This window comes from Cygnus olor, chromosome 13 (genome assembly GCF_009769625.2).
Source record: "Cygnus olor isolate bCygOlo1 chromosome 13, bCygOlo1.pri.v2, whole genome shotgun sequence".
In the NCBI taxonomy this organism is placed as follows: Eukaryota; Metazoa; Chordata; class Aves; order Anseriformes; family Anatidae; genus Cygnus; species Cygnus olor.
In genome coordinates, this window is record NC_049181.1 from 15,884,790 (window position 1) to 15,903,369 (window position 18,580).

General features: G+C 45.8%; 2 protein-coding genes across 2 annotated transcripts; one reads left to right on the top strand and one right to left on the bottom strand.

Annotated features, from left to right (window-relative positions):
* Positions 1-611: 611 nt before the first annotated feature.
* On the bottom strand, positions 612-4,845 carry LOC121077453 (glutamine amidotransferase-like class 1 domain-containing protein 3A, mitochondrial). Its single transcript, XM_040572714.1, has 4 exons — positions 4,684-4,845; positions 2,862-3,033; positions 1,911-2,112; positions 612-1,298 (listed from the first exon to the last, which is right to left on the bottom strand). Exons 1-4 carry the CDS (start codon positions 4,789-4,791, stop codon positions 1,106-1,108), a joined length of 675 nt encoding a protein of 224 aa, XP_040428648.1. The 5' UTR covers positions 4,792-4,845; the 3' UTR covers positions 612-1,105.
* A 2,623-nt stretch (positions 4,846-7,468) lies between these two features.
* LOC121077452 lies at positions 7,469-17,683 on the top strand. The gene is made up of 10 exons (XM_040572713.1): positions 7,469-7,671; positions 8,425-8,538; positions 9,378-11,063; positions 11,637-11,736; positions 12,408-12,556; positions 12,728-12,840; positions 14,392-14,481; positions 15,366-15,488; positions 15,949-16,144; positions 16,774-17,683. Exons 1-9 carry the CDS (start codon positions 7,611-7,613, stop codon positions 16,132-16,134), a joined length of 2,622 nt encoding a protein of 873 aa, XP_040428647.1. The 5' UTR covers positions 7,469-7,610; the 3' UTR covers positions 16,135-16,144; positions 16,774-17,683.
* The last annotated feature ends 897 nt before the right edge of the window (positions 17,684-18,580 follow it).

Here is an 18,580-nt window from a genome sequence, read left to right on the forward strand (position 1 = left end):
TGTGCTCTTTACAGCTCCTGCAGAGCAGTCAGATTATGTAGACAAATGGTTCCTTCTGGCCCTAAAAATCCGTGCCTGGCTTGTTATCTGAACAGCTCAGTGGGATGCTCAGCTATTCTTAGTGCCTTCTGTTTGCCAGACTTTGCAATCACCCAACCAGTTTACAGTCTGCCATTCTAGTTTCAGCTAGATTGGTATCTTGTCTGTCCCTGTTGGAATGCAGAATTGTTGCTTCCACATTGTTTCTAAGAATTTTTCTAGAGACTGGGAGAGACTGGAAACTGCAGCCCTAGGTCTCACCCTCGACTCTTTCTGGCTAGGCTGCTTCCAAAATATTCCATGCTGCCATAACGGGTCTTGGGTTAATATAAGAGAAGAACTTAACCACTTCTTGTTAAACCTTCATGCTAATGTTGCTTTGCTTTTGTTTTCACCAGCCAATGTCATTCATGCCCAAGTCTGAGTTCTGACAAATTCTTAAAAAGCAGTGGAGTTTGTAACTAGTGACTTCTTTCCATACCATTTTCCCCATTCACTGGCCAACCAGTAACACTAAGAGCAGGTCCTCATACAGAGTAAAGGGCAAAAATAAAAGCAGAATTCAGCGCATGTAAAATATATCTGTTTTATTCAGTACCAGAATCGTGTTCTTTTTGCCACTAATTCATCCATTCTGTGAGGTGGCCATATGTAGGGAGAGATGGGTTTATAACAAATCTGGGAAGCAGACCAATTCCTGTTCACAGGTGATACGTCGGGTCAGCCATGGCATGGCTGAAATGACCAGGCAACTGCTCAGCTGCTCAGAACCAGAGACAGTGGCTGCATGTGAGCCCTGTGGAAACCTGGCACCTGCACGTCAGCAAAATGAACGCTGACACTCCAGTTACTGCCACCTTGTGATCAGCGCAGTAAGTGGCGTGTCCTTGGCAAAGCATGCCAGTGCTTACATCGCTCCTGTTCTCCCTCCTCAGGGGCTACCAGTGGGCCATGAGGGGAAGAACTCTGAGTAGCGGTTTGCCTGTTGACATGTGGGTATGAAAGGGGAAGTGCAAGGCTTAGTGCCTGCTCTCCAGAGGAGCTGGATTCTGTGGCTTTGTGGCATTCAGGCAAGTCTGACCACTTCTTTGACCATTTTTCCGATACCATCGTAGATTTCGTGAATGGGGGCGTTGCACATGAAGGCACTGGTGGTCACCAGCTTGTTCTTCGCATCCACGTGAATTTCAGTGACATGTTTGTTCACATGCTTGCAGCCAAGTTCCTTCATGGTCTCAGCAGTCTTTGCATAAGGCCATCTAGAAGAAGAAAAGAGAATAAACCCTGTGCGGAGGAGCTGTCATTGCAGAGAGAGATCTGAAAGAGGCCTAGAGTGAAAAGCCTGGTTGTGCCTCACAGCAACAGCTTCTAGGCTGTTACAGAGATAAGATGGTCCCTTCAACACGCCTGATTGATAAGCTGTAAATCTTTTCCCATCAGAAGAATTTCTCTAGGACTATAGAACCCAGAAAGCCTCCAGATTACAGTGAGTTAAAAATCTAAAGTGAAGCCAACATAAAACCTTGATGTTCCACTAAAGCTGTTCCGCTGCTTAAATGCACACTCTAGACTTTTCCTTTTGGTTTGTTTTCTTCACCAGCTTCCTAGCCTAGTAGCCAGAGCCATCATAGTTTCTTCCCTGCTGTTGGGAGAATTTGGTCACAGCTTTCATGGGTGGGTAAGGACAGATTAATGGGTAAGGACAGATCATACCCCTACCTCTCATAACACGACTATGTGTTCAGCAGCCATCTTGTTCCTGCCTAGGATCTGCTTAACTTTTAGTCAGTGGTACTACGTATACTGGGGAGAGACTGCCTTTCTGTGATCTCCGTGGTGTGATTATATACCAGCACTGCACAGTTACTTACTTCTCACACTCTGTGTCATGACCCACAGTCAGCTCGCAGCCGGGGAAGATTTTGGCTGCCAGCACTGGGGAGATGCAGCACAGGCCGATGGGCTTTTTGGCAGCATGGAATGCCTTCAGGACATCCTCCACCTCTTTGGATACTGTGCAGTTCTTTCCTTGGGTGGCCCAAGTACTCAGATTTTTAGCCACTCCAAAGCCACCTGAGAAAAGGGAAACAGAAAGATTAGTACTCCAGGGCAGGATTTTTGTCGGATATGCTTTGTAAGAATGCTAAAATGGATTTGCTGGATGGAAGTATTTGCCCAGCGTTGACAGAAGAAAGCTAAACCATTGTGAGCCACTAAATATTCTCATTTCCTGACTGCCGCAAGGCAAGACTCCAAAGCACCATCTCTGCTTCTAAACAGAACTGAACTGGAAAGGTATCAGTGCTGTTTCACCCTGTTATGGTGGGGCATGCTGACAAGCTTTCACTTGTCTTTTAGTCCTCACTCCAGGCTTCATCAATTCCCACTGAAATCATTTGGTCATACTTTCACCAAAGAATCTTTCGAAAAAGATCAGGCTTTTCACTTTTGAGTCACACCCCCTCTGTGTCCCAGCTTCTGCTTCTCTTCCCCAGAGGGCAGTGTGTCGATGAGGGAGGGGATAGCTTGTTTCTGCTGGATATAAGACTAAGTAGATAATCAGAGAATAAGTCAATTGACAGTTGTCTGCCCTCTTCTCTGTGGATGAGTTTCTGCACTGCCATGTGCTCTTGTAATACAAGTCTGTGCAAGCACAGATGGAAGATGGCCATCCTGCTGGCCCCATCTCTCAGCTTATCTTCTTGCCAGTGCTCTGCCCAGTTCCTGTCCAGCCCATGGCTCCCATGCCATTCAAGGCTCATGAATATTTAAGCTGTTCCCAAGACCCCAGGCATGCAGACCCCACGTGCTGTCTTTCCTACCTGGTATTATTAGGGCATCCAACCCCTTCACATCCAGCTTAGCCAGATCCTTGATGTTGCCTCTGGCTATTCTGGCACTTTCAACTAACACATTGCGTTTCTCCTGAGTTGGCTGTCCTCTCACATGGTCCACCACATGCATCTGGTCAATGTTAGGAGCATAAACCTCTGCCTGAGAAGGGAAGGGAAGGTCTGTTATCCTTCAGGCATGTATCCTAAGCATGTTAAAGACCACAGGTAGCAAATTAAAATGCTTGTGTTTCTTGGTTAGGAAAGAACTTTGCTGGAGATTTCAGTGACCTTCAGGCTCACTTCTATCTGATAGTGGCAATAGGAAGGTATTGTTATAAAGAGGCAAAAGAAAGCTGTTTTGTAGCTTCTGCACAGAAACATTTACCCTCACCTTAAAGGAAGGAGGGTATTTGGCGGAGGCTATAGCCCACACTGCTAATTTGGGGGGGGCTGAAGCGGTGGAAAGGGAGCAACCACCCCTTTCCTTCCTAGGAAAATGAGTCATTACAAGAGCCACGTGTGAATCACATTTCGTAGTTTTCCACCTTCATCCCAAGCAACCACCTTCACTGCAGCAGCCCGAGTGCTGCCCCGGCTGCCTGCACACAGCCAGTCATCCCGTACGGGTGCTGAGCACCCAGCACCCTGCAAGCTGCTGTCAAACCACCACCCTCAGACAGGACTTTTGAGTTTCTTCTCCCCGCCCACTGGTTTCCCACAGCCAGAGTATTTCCCTTTCAAGAAAGTGTCTCGCCTTTCTTCTGAACTGTTGCAAGCTCACATGCAGAAAGTAAGAGTGGAAGATGGCAAACAGGTGGGTGATAGATTTTGTGGCTGTATACAAACTTTGTTTCCTTAGGCAAGCAGAACCGAAAATTAAAAGGGTGTGGGGGAAATAAAGCCCGAGTTTCTTCCACTAGAGGTCCCTGCCAATCAAGGGATGAGTGCAGGACAGTGCTCTGAGTGTGCCAACCTCGTGTAAGGCAGGGGGAGAGCTACAGCAGCTCTGGGACAGAAGGAAAAGAAGCAAAACTACAAACAGTGCAGAAAACTTTTGGACAAGTCTTAGCTTTAGTCCACGAAGTGAATACACACTTTGAAGGCTTTGGAATTGGGTGGGCCGGCTCTGCAGCACGTGTAAATCACCACTGCACCTTCATATTTGGCGGAGCAGTCTGATATCCAGGAGAAAGGCTCTGACCCAGATTTGTGGGCAGTTCAGAGCTGAGGTTAGCGTTACACGGGGCTTCTCTCCCTCTTCTTTGACTCTCAAAGAGCAGTTGTGACTGACTGCATGTTAGAGCCGGTGCTTGAAGATCACCTTTTTTGCCCCTTCTCCAATCTAACTCACAAGAACTCTATTTTCTGTTTTAATCTTCAGTGCTTCAAAAGGATGAATTTCAAGCAACCCAAGTCAATAGTAGTCTTTGAAACAGAAATACCAAAGAAGCAAAGAGGAAGTGCAAGCCAAAAATAGATTCAAGAAAGTTTGTTTCAGAGGTTGTGTAGCTGACAGAATTGTTGAGCTCTGTGCTTAGCACCCAGCCAATCCTCTCCTCCAGCTAAGCTGGGAGAGCAGAGCAGAGAGCAGGGCATTGTCCCTGCTTGCTGTAGCAGCCCTGACACAGTGCTGCTTGCTTTGACTCCAGTCATTTACGCTTTGCGATTACCCCAGCAGCAGCGGGGAGCTTGTGACTTGTCTGGCAAGATGCAAAGCTCCTTAGAGCGGAGTGCTTTGTGCAAGGGGGAGCGAATGAAAAGCAGAGCAAGGGCAAAAGGATGGGGCAGGAGCCTGCCAGGTGCCTCTTACCTGTGCCCCCTCCCTGCTGAGGTGCACCAGCACAGCAGAAGACTCATGGATCTCACTCCCGTCGTACACCCCACAGCCAGCAAGCACGACCGCCACTTTCTTTCCCATGGTCACAGGCAGAGCAGGAGGAGTCCCCAGAGAGTCCCAATTTGCTGTGCATCTCTGTGCACTGCCTGGAGCCTTTTATAGCATGATCCCTCCCCCAGGAGCAGGTGGGGCCAGGAGGGTTGGGCTGAATTTCTTACTGGCAAGAAGGTTTTATTTCCAGTGCCACGGGCAGGGCATGTAAATATTATTTATTTCCTCAATTGACTGCTCCCTTGCAGACCTCCTTCCCAGCACGTTGTCTCCAAATCATCCCCAGCCGACACAACCTGTACAACAGAGCAGCTGTGTTTTTCCTTCTCGGCTGTTGATTTTCCATTCTATTTCAGACTAAAGCAGCAAATTTTTGTGCATAAGATGGTATCACAGGGAGCCAGCCCACAGCAAGTATTTGAGCCAGTGCAGTTCCTCTCTGTGCCCCATTTTTTAAACCCTACATTGTACCAGCAGCCTCTGTATTTTAACAGCAAGGTTTCCTTTTCTGACTTTAAATGTCCTCAGCCTCCCACCCCATCTCTGAAAAGCAGAAGCTTTGTGCCCAGTTTGTTTCCTGGCCTTCACGTCCTGAGTTAGAAATGAATAATGTGATTCTTCATTGACAACCCCATCGCTCTAAGAATGTGACAACATCATTTACCAGGAAAATGGTTGCAAGAGCTGGCAGACCCCTCACCTTGATAGGGATACATGGCTGCAAGATTCACAGCATGTGATGGGGAAGTTCCCTTGCTCATGTGGAAACCCATTTTCCCTTATCCTTGACATGCTCATACCTGAGAAGATTATGAACCGTTTTATTTCAGCTTTGCACTGTTGAAATAAATATAGCCACTTAAGGCTATCTTGCCATTCTTTAGAGAACGACAGAATTCAAGCAACTTGGGGGAAGAATGTTTTTCAGGGATAATTTATAAGAAAATTTTCTCAGGTCTGTCATATTTGGAAGAGACGTGAAATATATCCTGTGTATAATGAAACAGTGTTTTGGCGAGTTCCTTAGTCATAGCAGGCATGAGGAAGGTACTCTTTTCTGATATATGTGACTTCATTTATTGCACGCGTCTCTTAAAATTGATTAAAAAAATGATTAAAAAATCAGGCACCACATACTCATAGCTGCTACCTATACAAACAGGAACAAAAACCAACTGTATGGTGGGTGGAGACAGGACTTTTATTATCCAGAATGGGAATTAAACTGTTAGATACGTGGAGAAAATTCCCAAAGCGTTTTCCCTGCTGTTTGGTTTCAGATCTGAGGTATTCTGAATGTGATTTAGAAATGCATTATTTCCTCTTACTTGAAAAAATAGCTGAATCATGCTGCGACTTGAACATAGTTCAATAGTCAAATAGTTTCTTCCTCCTTCAGCTGGTTAGAGACCAGTCCCATCATTGATGGAACAAAGACAGCTAAAGGCTGATATTTAAACAAACTTACAATTTCCTGTAAACCACATCACCGAGCCCTGCATGTTGCAAACTGACTGTGTTGGTTCCCCTCACTGAAATCATTGTTTAGGTGTAACTAGGCAAAACAGGGTTGTTCCAGTGCTTCCTCATGTGACAAGATCTATCTCAAAAGACATATTGAGCCTAAAGATCAATCTGCAATAGATGTATTCTTGATAGTTTATACTTTTCAGCTGAGTTTTTCCTTTCTGTATGGGAGTACCTGCACACATCAATACCTTGCTTTAATCTGTGTTAATATTCTAACAAAGATGAGTGTGAAGGAACCCTTTTCCCCAAAGCTCTTCTTCAAGGCTATCCTCCAAAGCAGAGAAGAAACCATGAAGGTTTGCGAGCCAATGCAGGGATCCAAGTGTTCAAGGGAAGCATACCACCCCGGTCCACGTAGCTCAGAGAGCAGGAGGAGCAGCATCTTTTGGCATTAGCTGTGGATCCAGTCTGGGACTGTTCTGGACTCCCACCTGATGTGTGACCGACATGATCTCATCACAACCCTGGGCCACTGTCCACTGCTTTCTGTGGCCTCCTTCACGGGTAAAGATCTTTATGGCCTGATCACGTATTCTCCATAGGTCCCTTATGTCACCTTTGGGATACAGCGGTGATCGTGGGAGTGACTGATACTCACTTCACTGCCTGCACAGTTCTCTTGGAAAGCCAGCAAGACTCTTCCAGATTTTATGCTCACACTCCTCACTCACAAAAGCCACTTAGGAATTAGGAGGAGTTCCCTGGGAGGGTGTGCAGAGAGGCTGGATTAGATAGACATGGAGCGGCACATGGACAAAAGTCACCTTTAAGGGAATGGCACTGAATATGCCCTGGGCTTGCCCAGCACAGGACGGTGGTGCCAGGCATTCATAGCTGTGACAGGGACAAACAGCAGGACCACGGCCGGTGTTAGGAGAAATAACTGGTCCCTGGGGAGCTCCTGGGCTTGCAAAGTACTTGTTTGCTCCAGCAAGATGGATTCTTTAAAAAACCCTTAATTTTAACCAGTGTAATTTCCTTACTGGCAATAGCAAAAAGGCAGTAATAGTAATAAACCATCAGCGTTATTTTTCAAGTGTCTTTTTTAACAAGGGTTAATCAACAGTAAAATTAACAGGCCCCTGGAGGGAGCTACCAGCAGCCCATTCTGACTCACAGACTGAAATTTATTGCAGCAAGAAACTCATTTGCATTTCCTCCCGCATGCAGAAAGGCACACTAACAGAAGATGTTTGTAGGGAAAAGGGGTGGAGAGCGGGGAGGAACACAGGCCAGTGAAGTTGGTTTGGTTATAAAGAGCTAGGGAGGAAAGAGAGGCAGCATTTCAGCCCGCATCTGGGTCTTCAGCGGACTCTGCAATGGCAGTCAGAAAAGCTGAGTCACTGCATTACTCCATAGGGCTCTTGGGCATTTCCGCAGGTAGGGTTCGAGTCTTCTTGGCATGGGAGGATGGGGTTGGGACTAGCTTTCACGGACAACCCCCTTTTTGAAGGGGCTAAAACGTCTCTTTGTTCCGAATCTTCTCTGCTTGGGTAAAACTTTTAGATCCGGAGATCCCTCTGCCTGGTTCAGCAGCCAACAAAATATTTGTATTGGCTTTAAAACGCTGGCCTGAATTTTTGTACTCAATCCATCTTGAGTGGGAAGCAAATCAAAACTTTTTGATAGTCATTTTCATAAATGATTTTTATTTGGATGCATTTTCCTCTCTTCCTTTTCTCTCTCTTTCTTCCCTGCTGCTCTGTTTTCTGTGTTCACCCCCTTTCTTTTCCTCCTTTGCATTTCATCTTCCTGAGTGCTGCTACTTTTCAGTTTTAGGCTAGTTTACTGTAGGCACAAGGCTTATGGGATTGTCTTTAGTGTGTGTGTGCTTGTCTGTCTGCCTTTTGTATAACTGGAATCTGAGATCCAATTTTTACCTTTTTCCGACAACGGCGGAGCACTTTCAAACACAAATAAGTTCAAGTTTCTTAAAACTGGGCACCCAGAAAGAGGTGAGACCTTGGACACAAAACAAGTTACAACACCCTCCCTCTAGATCTCATTATTTGCAGATCTTGCACTGTTATTTTTTCTCTTTTCCCTGCTCTTGTCACTCTGGTTCTCTCCTGTTTTTTAGGGGCAAGAGTTTACAAGCTCTTTCTCTTTTTCCTCCTCCCTTGTCACACACAGGATCACTCTTGCTGGCAGTGCATTTCTACAGTTTACCCAGAGCAGTCCCAGTGATCCCCAGCACGGCTTTAGGAATCCTTCTGTTGATTTTATCATCGCTTTTGGCGTATGCAGGTAAGACTCGGAGGGTGGCCAGCTTCAAGGCCTCCCCCTCCTATAGCTTTACAAGTATTTGGTCTGCTTTGCCAACAGGTTTATACGAACTATGTCAGTCTTGCTAGATCACTGATCCATTCTGCTTAGGAAATCAACACACACACATTTTTCACAATCTATTTTTTCATCAGCACATCACATTTTTCCTGTATAAGTAACCAAAGAAATAAATGATAGTTTTGAACAAATGTTTCATCACAATCTCTGAGAGTTTTAACAGAGTGAATATACTCTCTCTGTATATAAGAGAGTGAATATATAACAGAGTGAATATACTCTAAATGAGAGTGAATTTCTCTAAAAACTGCTCCCAAGCTTTCTTAGATTAGTTTAGGCATCCATGATTTGAAGTTGCTTGTCAATATGTGAGGCTAAGAGGAAAAATCACTTATTATAACAAATTCCATACTCTTTAGAATGAATGCTGAATTATTTCTCCTTTTGTGACTTGGAGCAGTGAGAACATGAAAATCCCAGATTGGAAGCTGGTATTTTTTCCACTACAAATCAGACAGCCTGGGAGAGGCACAAATACTTGTGAGTTCACACAGTTTGCTCTGAGGGAGTCTTTATAGTCATGTCTACACTGTGTAATGGGGCACTGTGCAGACTGACCCAAGCTCATTTTAGCTCTGTCTGAAATCATGCAGGACCTGTGCAGCCACATGCTTGTGTTGTAATCATGGTTCCAAGACACCATGTGCTTGCTGTAGCACAGCTGCCTATTGTAAGTGTGGCTTTCCATAACTTACTCCGTGAAAATCACAGTTCTGCCTGTATTCCCCTTTGTTTCATAGGAATTCGGAGAAGCCAAAGAGATGCGTCCCTGTTCTTGTCCCTCTGCCTGACCATCTCAGTGTTCTGGTGTGGCTATGGAGTGGTCTTCATCCTGGAAGGGCAAGGAGTTTTGAACGACACCGGTGATTTCCGCAATGCCTTGGTGCCTGGCCTGGTCACATTTACTTTGGCACTACTCATTGTCGCAGTGGTGGCCTTCCTTAGCAGAGAGGTCATCCTAGCTCTGATTGCTTCTGCTGTCTCACTCGCCAGTGCTCATGAAGTCGCCATGCACTACAGCACGTCTTTTGGTTCCTCTGCCGTGGCTTGCAATTATATGATTGTCTGCTTGGTTGGTGGCTATTTTGCTCTGGGAAGGATTGTTTATTTCCTCTCCAAAGAGAAAATTGCCCTCCCCGGCACAGATCTGGCCAAGAATAAGGCCCATGAGCAGATCCAGCCCACCAGTGGTAGCATGAATCATTTTGCGGTTTTCGGTGTGATCCTGAACATGCTGTCTGCCAGTGTCTTTGGCTGCAGGCTCCTGGGCGTCACTAGCAAACTTTTTATCGGACAAATGCCCTGGCTGTGGGCAGCTGGGGTCTACCAGATTGGAGTCTGCATTTTGTCATACCGTGCAATGGATGTACTAATGGCTACCTTCTTCGGTTTCACTTCCATCCTGAAATTTGCGGGAGGCTATTGCCTTCTATACCCAGTCTGGCAAACAGAGGAACCATCCTTCCCTACCCCATTCCTCGTGGTTTTTTCAATTCTTTTTGCTGTCTTGGCTCTCTTTCTCACTCTTAAGAGCCTGGTGGATGGCCTGTATTTGCTGTTTTATGTGGCCTACTGCATCGCATTAGCTTGCCGTCCCAAGGGATTTTTCGAAGGCGGACCCCAAGGTGTGGATGTGGCCATCTTTGTGGCCTCAGCCTTGATGGCTCTGATTCACCTGTACAACGTGAAAACAGGCACCAAAATCCCGATTGGGCAGGGTGTTGTGAAGGCCCTGCTTGCTCGCAGCAGTTTCCTGAAGCTTCGTGAAGGGGCAGACCTTCACACTCCCTACCTAGGGTACTCCAAGTACGCCGATGCAGAAGTACTTGGCTATGCGTGCAGCGTCCTTGCTTCTTTTGCTATAACAATGACAGGGGACCCACAGGCTCCACTCGCTACTGTTGTAATCCCATGGGTGGTGGTAGCTGGTGGGATCCTTAAGTTTCTAGGTGGCTCAGTGGCCTTTGCCCGGGGGAAAACCCTGGAGAGCAGTGCCTTCATTCTCTATGCTGTCATGTGGATCATCTGGGGCTTGGCAAGGTATGGTGGCCTCTATGGCACGACCAGAAGCTTCCACACAGCAGTAGGCATCATTGCTTTCATGCTTTTCAATGGCTTCATTGTCTTCTGCACACTCTTCTTAAACATCACCTGGTTCTTTTACTCCCTCACTTTCTTGCTCATTGCTGTCAGCTTCCTGCTGGATGCCATTGGTGCTCTTCCAGTTGGCTATGACATTGCTGCTACTGTCATCTTTGGTCTGGTCAGCTTTTACTGCTTCCTGTCTGCGCTTTTCAACAGCATCTTTGAGGGTTCCTGCTTACCAATGGGTAGGCCCCTTGTGCAGCTCAGTGGTGTTGGGGGAGGAATGACCAAGTGCCTTCACTTGCCTGCCAGGAAAGCTTCCTCAGTCAAGAGAATTGCAGGTAAGGGAAATGTATAGGGGATAATGTGGGGTGGGGGGGTAATTTTGGGAGATTTTGTAGCAGAACAGTATTAAAAGGACGTTTTTCCAATCCAGATGTGGAAACCACAATAAACCTGATTGCATTTTGACCAAGTGGGCCAAGTTACAAATGTCCTTTGAAGCAAAACACACTAAGTGGGAAATAGAACCAGTTCCTCAGTTTAGCAGTGATTTTGCTGCTGTTTGTCCTGTATCATATCCCTGTCTGCTGGACATCCAATATGTGATACATGAATCCTCCAGGCTAGTGCTACCACTGACAGTTTTGTACAGAGAAAGCAAGGTACTTGTTCTTCCCACAGGTTTGAATGACTTCTGGCCCAAATGAACACGGCTCAGATCTCCCCTAAATACCAAATCTTTTCTTGGGTGAATGCTAGAAAGTGTACTGTCAGAGGAAATACTGTGTTAGTTGGGAAAAGGAGATATGAGAGCACTGAATTGGCTGTTTTGTCTGTGACAGCTCTTCCGTGAATTACAGCCCCTCAGTTCTAGTCACTGAAGGGATTCTGCACTGTTCACATGTCAACAGATATCCTGAAGAACGGAGGGACTTGCGGCATCCCCACAGATACTGTATATGTGCTTGTGGCAGCCTGTAATCGGCCTGATGCTGTGGAGAAAGTTCACCGGTAAGTGTTTGTCTCGCTGCCCCACTGAAGGTTTCCCTGGCTAGTCTAAGGAGGCCACTAGGACGTACAGCTGATAGTGAGTCCTGGCTACAGCAGCTGCCCAGAGCAAAGAGACACATAGCTTAGCTTTCCTAGGAACAATAAGGTGACGAGCTTGGGCAGAAGATCCAAATGAGAAATGGAAACAGTTGAGCCAGAATTGTCTTACAACAAACTAACGGCTCCTGACAGGTGATAGAGCCAGGTAGCTTGGATACCACAAGGAAACTCAAAGATCAAGAAATGTCAAAACAGGGCACCCCTTCTATATATTTGTAGACACATGTTGTCACAACCAAAATCCCTCTTGTATTTAACAAATGTCTCTAGCTGTACTTTTGTAAGCAGCTGGGACCCCACAGAACTTAGGCAACTGGGTTTTTTACCCATCACAACACAAGAAGCTAAGACCTTGATTTGTAATTTATGATCAAGAACAGTCACTCACGTCCCTTCCTTTCAGGTCAACTATTGAACAGTCCTACTTTTATGACAGATGGCTGACCTGTAGCAGAGCCCACACCCTTTGTCTAACTCTAGGCTTCTCCAACACAATTCCTTTTTCAGCTTGAAAATAAATTCTAGCTTACTTCCAAACTCTTTTTTTTTTTTTTTTCTTGCCCCCTTTACAGCTCCAAGCGCCAGGCTCAGGAGCGCCCCATGTCACTCTGGATTTCTAGCCTGAAGCAACTGGAACCTGCAAAGCATTTGTTTAGCCCCCTCCTCTGGGACTTCATGGAAGCTGCCTGGCCATCTCCTATTAGCTTGGTGGTTCCCAGAGGTGAGGAAAAGCTGTTAGTTTCAAGCTCTCTGGAGAGCACTGGCTTTGAAACTCCAACTTTAAGTCATGCTTTCCTGCAATGCCATGAGCTCCGTGGCAATACCTCCGGTAAGACCATTGCGTGAGGACGGACGTACATCAGTAAGTGCTGTGCCACTCTTCCTTGTGCAGGTGCATGGGTGGACTTCCTGGGGATGAAGGACTCTGCTAAATATGTCGGTACCCCTCAGAGCATTGCCATCCGCATTCCTGATTGCTCCGTCACCACACACCTCATCGACCTGGTGAGTGGTCAGGGTGCACTCATCCCAGCACTACTGGCAAGTGGGGCCTGCCCTTTGACCACACAGGGAGCAGACGTGGGGTCAGCCACCAGCACCCAGGTCTTCTGGGCTGCTTCAGGGGTCAAGGATGGAGAGACTGCAGCACTCAGCTCACTCTCTTGCTGGGTGTTGGCACATCACCCCTCCTCACCTTTTCTCTCAGAGCAGTGAGGATGATAGCATGTTCACAGTGGTCTCCTGGGGAGTGAAAAGTGCTAAACTGAATAACTCCCACAAGAAAAACATCATTAAGGAAGAAGGGATGAGTTATGCAGACAGCTGGTAGCTGATTTTACTGCAGAAGAGAGGCTAAAAGCAAGAAAACAGACCACCAGATCAGAATGTCAGGAGAGATATAATTAACAGACACATTGTCTGATTTCCTGCCTTGAACATCTTGAACATTTTTGTTGCAAGCACAGGCTTGTTTGAAGCCAGAATAACTTTGGAGGGTCCCAAATGTAGAACAACATCAGTTACAACCTGCACTATGTTCTGAGCATCCCTGCTTCGTGACTTTACTCAGGCAGAAGCTGCTGGGCTAACAACCTGGGAGAATATGTCTGTGTGTTGCTGGGGTGAGCACGTAAACATTTCAGGGTGCCCAGACACGTGGGATTAGAGCCTGTCCTATCCTGCTATAGCTTCAAGGTTAATACAGCGCTGTAGGCCAGACGCTGGCTTGTCCGTATGGTTTTCTGATCCCTGCTTGGGAGAAAGCTCCTTCTGCAGCGTGCTGCATGACCTCTTCTTGGCAGCAGCAGCAGCAAGCGAGTGCATGATCAGCTGCAGCATACTGGCATAAAACCTGCAGAGAAAGCACGGTAGGAAACTTTCTGCTGCAGTGCTGAGCGCTGCCCCCAGGCTACATTGACACAGCTCTGGATGAGAGCATGTTGATGCTGCTGCCTACTGTGCTGGGAGTCAGTTTTCTTCCATAGTCTTGCCTTTAAAATGATGATCTCTGGCTTGGCCAGTGGCAACCATGCTCTGGGTGGAAGGAATTGCATTGTTAGGCTGCTATTCCCACCTGCAGGAGCTATAGGAGGTGTATTACAAAGAACAGTGGATACAGCCCCATAACCTTGCTAGTACATTCACCTTGAATGAAGGAATCGCTGTTCTTTGCACAGCTCAAATCCACAGTTAATCACTCTATTTCTGGGCTTTGCTAGAGAAAGCGTGACACCCTGCTTGTTCTGCTCACTGCTGCATTTCTAGGACAGGCATTGTACCTTTTAGGCGATTACTATTGCTTGAAAATAAAATGTTCTTTCCTGATTCAACGTCAGGAAACCCCAAATCAGCAGGGTCTTAGTCACTCACACAGTTTTGGAGGGATTTGTCTCTTCCAGCTTTAGTTGCCTACGCAGAAGGGGTGTTTACCTGGGAGAGTCACACTGAGCTCTTTATAGAGTCACGGGGATTCGCCAGGGAACTTCACAGTTCAACTCATCTGTTTTGTACCACAAAACATGCTCAGGGCTCTTGTTTCCATTTTCCTGCCACCAGGTTGGCCCCATTGTGGTCACGTCAGCTAACCCAACAGGAGAGGCAGACACAACACACCACAACCAAGTGTACGCCAAGCTGGGAGATAAGGTAATGGAGGCTTTGTGTCTTTTCAGCCTTGTAGGTCCCCGAAGATACAGAGATGGGAGAACACACTCATTCTGTTCCCAGTAGGCAAGTCAACAGATGATACCAAGAATATGGGAGAGCATGTAATTAAAAAGATGTCGTTGTCACTCATGTTGGTGCTAGAGTGAAAGAACAGTGTAAAATAAGAAACTTTTTGGAAAACCCAAGTGCTTCTATTTTCTAAAGCATAGCTAGGGCTTGGCAACGAGTTAGTTCATCTTCCAACACAGGATGTTATGAGCAATAAAAAAAGATGCTTCTTTGTGTACAAGCAATTAAACAACTGATGCCTGAATGCATCAGGGCTCCAGCTACTATTGGAGATTCCCATCTAAAGCTGAAGCTGGTCTAAAACTGGCACCAGAGCTTTAAAACATTTCTGGCTTTTAGAACTTTTGTAAGTTCTGGAAGTACAATGGCCATGGCCATTCAGACGGCTGTCTTTATTTTCACTGCTAAATTCTGAGAATACTACACTTATGAGAATATATTCATGGCAGATTATTTTAAGGCAGTTTTAAACAAGAGGCAGTGCAAATGTCCCACCACTAACTCAAAAAAAAAAAAAGGTTTTCTACATATCTGATTTTGGATGGGACTCCCTCAAAACTCCTCATCTGATGCAAATCTGCTTTGCTATATCGCTGATTTACATCCCATAGAGCTCTCTCTTTGCTTTTACTGAGTTCATTCATTCCAAATTCAACAGGTAGTGGTTACACAGGGGGGTAGGAAGGAGCGGAGCTGCCTTTAACAGCTGCCTGCTGTTGAGATGTTGAGAGAGGGAAGCTGCCATCTCTCTGCCTATGTGCCTGAGCTTGCTGTGAAATTTCGCTGCCTTTCAGGTGGATGCAGTTCTTTGCGATGGTCCTTCTCCAGAGAATATTGCCTCTACTGTTGTGGACTGTACCAAAATTGACAGTGGAAATATAGGATTCTTCAGAGTTGGCATCATCCCCAAGTCTCAGGTAAAATTAATCCTGATCTGATTTCTTCCCTCTTTTTCTCTCTGCTTTGCACATCTCCATTAAGTGGATTTCAGACTGGGAGTTCCCTGGTTCCATAAAGAAATCTGTGATAGCATGAGGAGTTATCATAGTCTGGTATGAAAGAGCAGAAAAACAGAGCTCCATGTTGCCTGTGTCCTAATCCTGCAAACATCACTGCGCCTCTCTGTGCTGGGCCCATCTTGTTCCATGCAATGTCAGACTGATTCATTCAGGGAAAGAGCTCTGAGATCCAAGGTCTCTGTGCAGCAGGCTCTCCATTGACACCTGTCCCAGAGACCTTTGAATAGACAGCGTAATCCCGAGGATATGCCCAGACAGGCAGCTTGAAAAAGAACAGGGCATATGTAAATACCTGGAGAATAAATTAGTTCTTTCTCCTAATTAGTAACCTGCTTACATCTGTGTTTACTAATTCCAGGTGCTGCAGATACTGGAGCAGGTGCAGAAGAAACACTCACTGGTTCCTGGCAGTGGTACCGGGACCCCAAAAGGCCAGGAAGAACACCCAAACCACAGCCACGCAGTGCGAAATGGGGTGGGCACGGCTGCCCCAGCAGCCAGAGCCCCGGTGCACTCCACTGATGGGAACCACACTCGTCTCTGACTCTGTGCAGGTCAAGCAGCTGCATGCTCACGAGGGAGGTGTTTGCTGGAAAATGGTGTAGAGGTGAAACTGGGGAATGGGAGAGGTTTCTGAGCTGCAGGGGTGACTCGTTCACCTTTGGATGCAGTGCAGAGCTGACATAAACTACATTCGCTCAGTTTGTAGAAGTAAAATTTTCACTTATGGAAACTGCCAGCTTTCACTGGCATGACAAAGTGTTACATCAGTGACTGGCCCCAAAGTAATGGAGCTTTTTTTCTTTTCACTAGGAGTTAAAGCCTTCTGATTGGGGCAGAGGATATCTTGAAGTGCTACACAGTTATATGTTAAGGAATAAACACTGCATGGAACTAGAAACACGTGAGGGAGAAGGGAAGGTGTATTCAGGTCCCATGTTGGTGCATACAGTGAACTTCTTAAAAATAGATGAAGCCTTGGGAGCTGGGGCTGTCTTTGGTTTATCTTCTCCAGGTAGAGGTCACAGAAGCCAACACTAACCACAAGTGCTGTTATCTGAGGTTTTCTGTATTTCACAGTCAGTGTGAGGGTGGAATTACCATTTTGATGACTCCAATAGTATCTCCTTAGAAGTGCTGGAGCATTATGGAAGATCCTCCCTTCTCATTTTATCTTCTGCAGAATCTGAATTTCAGAAGAATCGTATGCACTGCGTTTGAAGATGCTAGAAGCTGGTCTGTTGCCTTTTAGCATAACTGAACATACTTCACGGTACATTTCCTCCAGAGTGCAGACTTTGTAGAAGAGTAGTAACTGACCTGGAGGAAGTAACAAGAAGTTTCAAACCAACATGAAGAGTTTTCTTTGGCAAAATCTGCCTGGCCATGCAGTTAGTGGCTTGTTTAGCCTCTGAAAACTGTTGATATTACTCTTACCTGACTCAGGTGCAAGGTGCTGATCAAACTGCAGCTGAAACCAATGAATAATCTTATTGATTTCACCTGAAGTGCTATTGGAACTTGAGCATAAATGCTGTGCAGTCAGAGAAGCTAAACCTCTGTGAACTGTGGCAAAACCATGCCTTCTCAGCTTGTTCTTTACAGAACTGGCTCTCTTCCTGCAGAGAAAGAAAACGTCAGATAACTGAGTTTGTGAACTCATTTTGCCAGTCCACTTACTGTATCTCTTTGGTGTTTATTAAAACTGACTTACAGAAATCAATAAAATATTTTCAATAAACTGTCATATGTCACACAGGACTGTGCTACCAACTGTGGCAAGTACCTGGAAAAAACTTTGCAGGTCATGGTTTTATGGATTTCAGCATTTTGGGGTTTCTTAACTGTGCACAAATGATCTTACAAGTGAATGAAATTGCAGTATTTTCTAGGGTGGGAGAGAAGAGGGAAAGAGAGAATAAAACATAACATCAACCCCCTGGTGCCAGCTTCGCTGGGGAGTGCTAATGAGTTCATAAACACCAAGGCTGAATTTGGCTCCTTTCCTAAACCAACTTTTAAAAAATGTTGTCACCAAAATCTGAGGGAGCATGGTAAGGAGTATTAATCTGGAAAGGAGCATTACAAAGCCTTTTGCCGTGGAAAACAGCCCTGTCTTAAATATACTATGGATGCTGCTGCACTGTGCTGCATGTAATGGTACTTTTGAACCAAGCTAGGTGATCTTTAAGGTCCCTTCCAACCCAAAACATTCTATGATTTTAGTGTACCACAGATTAAGAGCAGTTTAAGGAGTTGGATTCTTCACAAGATGCCTTGCCTGGATCCATTTTTTCCTCCTTCAGTCTTTCTCTATGGTGCCTGTTTCTTACAGGAACTGTTGATGCCAGTATCATGACGCTGGGAGAACAAGGCAGGGAACCACCTCGCGAGACAGGTGCAAGACAGGGAAAGACTTCAGTTAAGTTCAGTCCTTTCTTCACCCCACCCATACCTCTCCCGTGTCCAAGCAAACTGGAAAGAAATAACTTAGGGAGGAGGAGACTTAGATGGAATGTTTCAGTTAAATCAAGGCAAAAGAATTTGTAATATTTCCAGTTTTCCCAGCATTCAAGGTGAAGCAGAACATTTTTAAAGGAAAGTTGAGAGAGAAAAAAAGGCTCTGTTACAAGCAGCAAATCCAAAATACACCCATCAGAAACATTTGGTCTCTTTCAACAATTTGCTGAAAAATCATAGATTAAATCCATGCTGAGACGTTGACAAGAATTTGTAAAATACTTTTCATTGCTAAAAATGTAGGTTTGGGTCAAACATTGTTGCCCAGCCTTCTTCAGAGGAGATTTTAAGTGTGCCCTTCTGGTGCTGTTCCTCTCCCATCCTGCTCAATGCGAAGGATTGGTGCTTTACTGTGTGACAGACGAGGGATAAGAAGGGATTTGGGGCCCCCAAACCTCCATCAAAGAAAGAATTTGAAGTCACTGAGCAAAATCAAGAGATTCTGAGGAGGGCCAATTTTGGTTTCATTG

Excerpts from the sequence above, each read along its gene's own strand:
- LOC121077452 (XM_040572713.1), top strand. The coding sequence starts at position 7,611 with ATGGCAGTCAGAAAAGCTGAGTCACTGCATTACTCCATAGGGCTCTTG. Across the intron at positions 12,841-14,391 it reads CCACACACCTCATCGACCTG|GTTGGCCCCATTGTGGTCAC; the intron begins GTGAGTGGTCAG and ends TCCTGCCACCAG. Across the intron at positions 14,482-15,365 it reads ACGCCAAGCTGGGAGATAAG|GTGGATGCAGTTCTTTGCGA; the intron begins GTAATGGAGGCT and ends GCTGCCTTTCAG.
- LOC121077453 (XM_040572714.1), bottom strand. The coding sequence starts at position 4,791 with ATGGGAAAGAAAGTGGCGGTCGTGCTTGCTGGCTGTGGGGTGTACGAC. Across the intron at positions 3,034-4,683 it reads TCAGCAGGGAGGGGGCACAG|GCAGAGGTTTATGCTCCTAA; the intron begins GTAAGAGGCACC and ends TTCCCTTCTCAG. Across the intron at positions 1,299-1,910 it reads CATGACACAGAGTGTGAGAA|ATGGCCTTATGCAAAGACTG; the intron begins GTAAGTAACTGT and ends TTCTTCTTCTAG.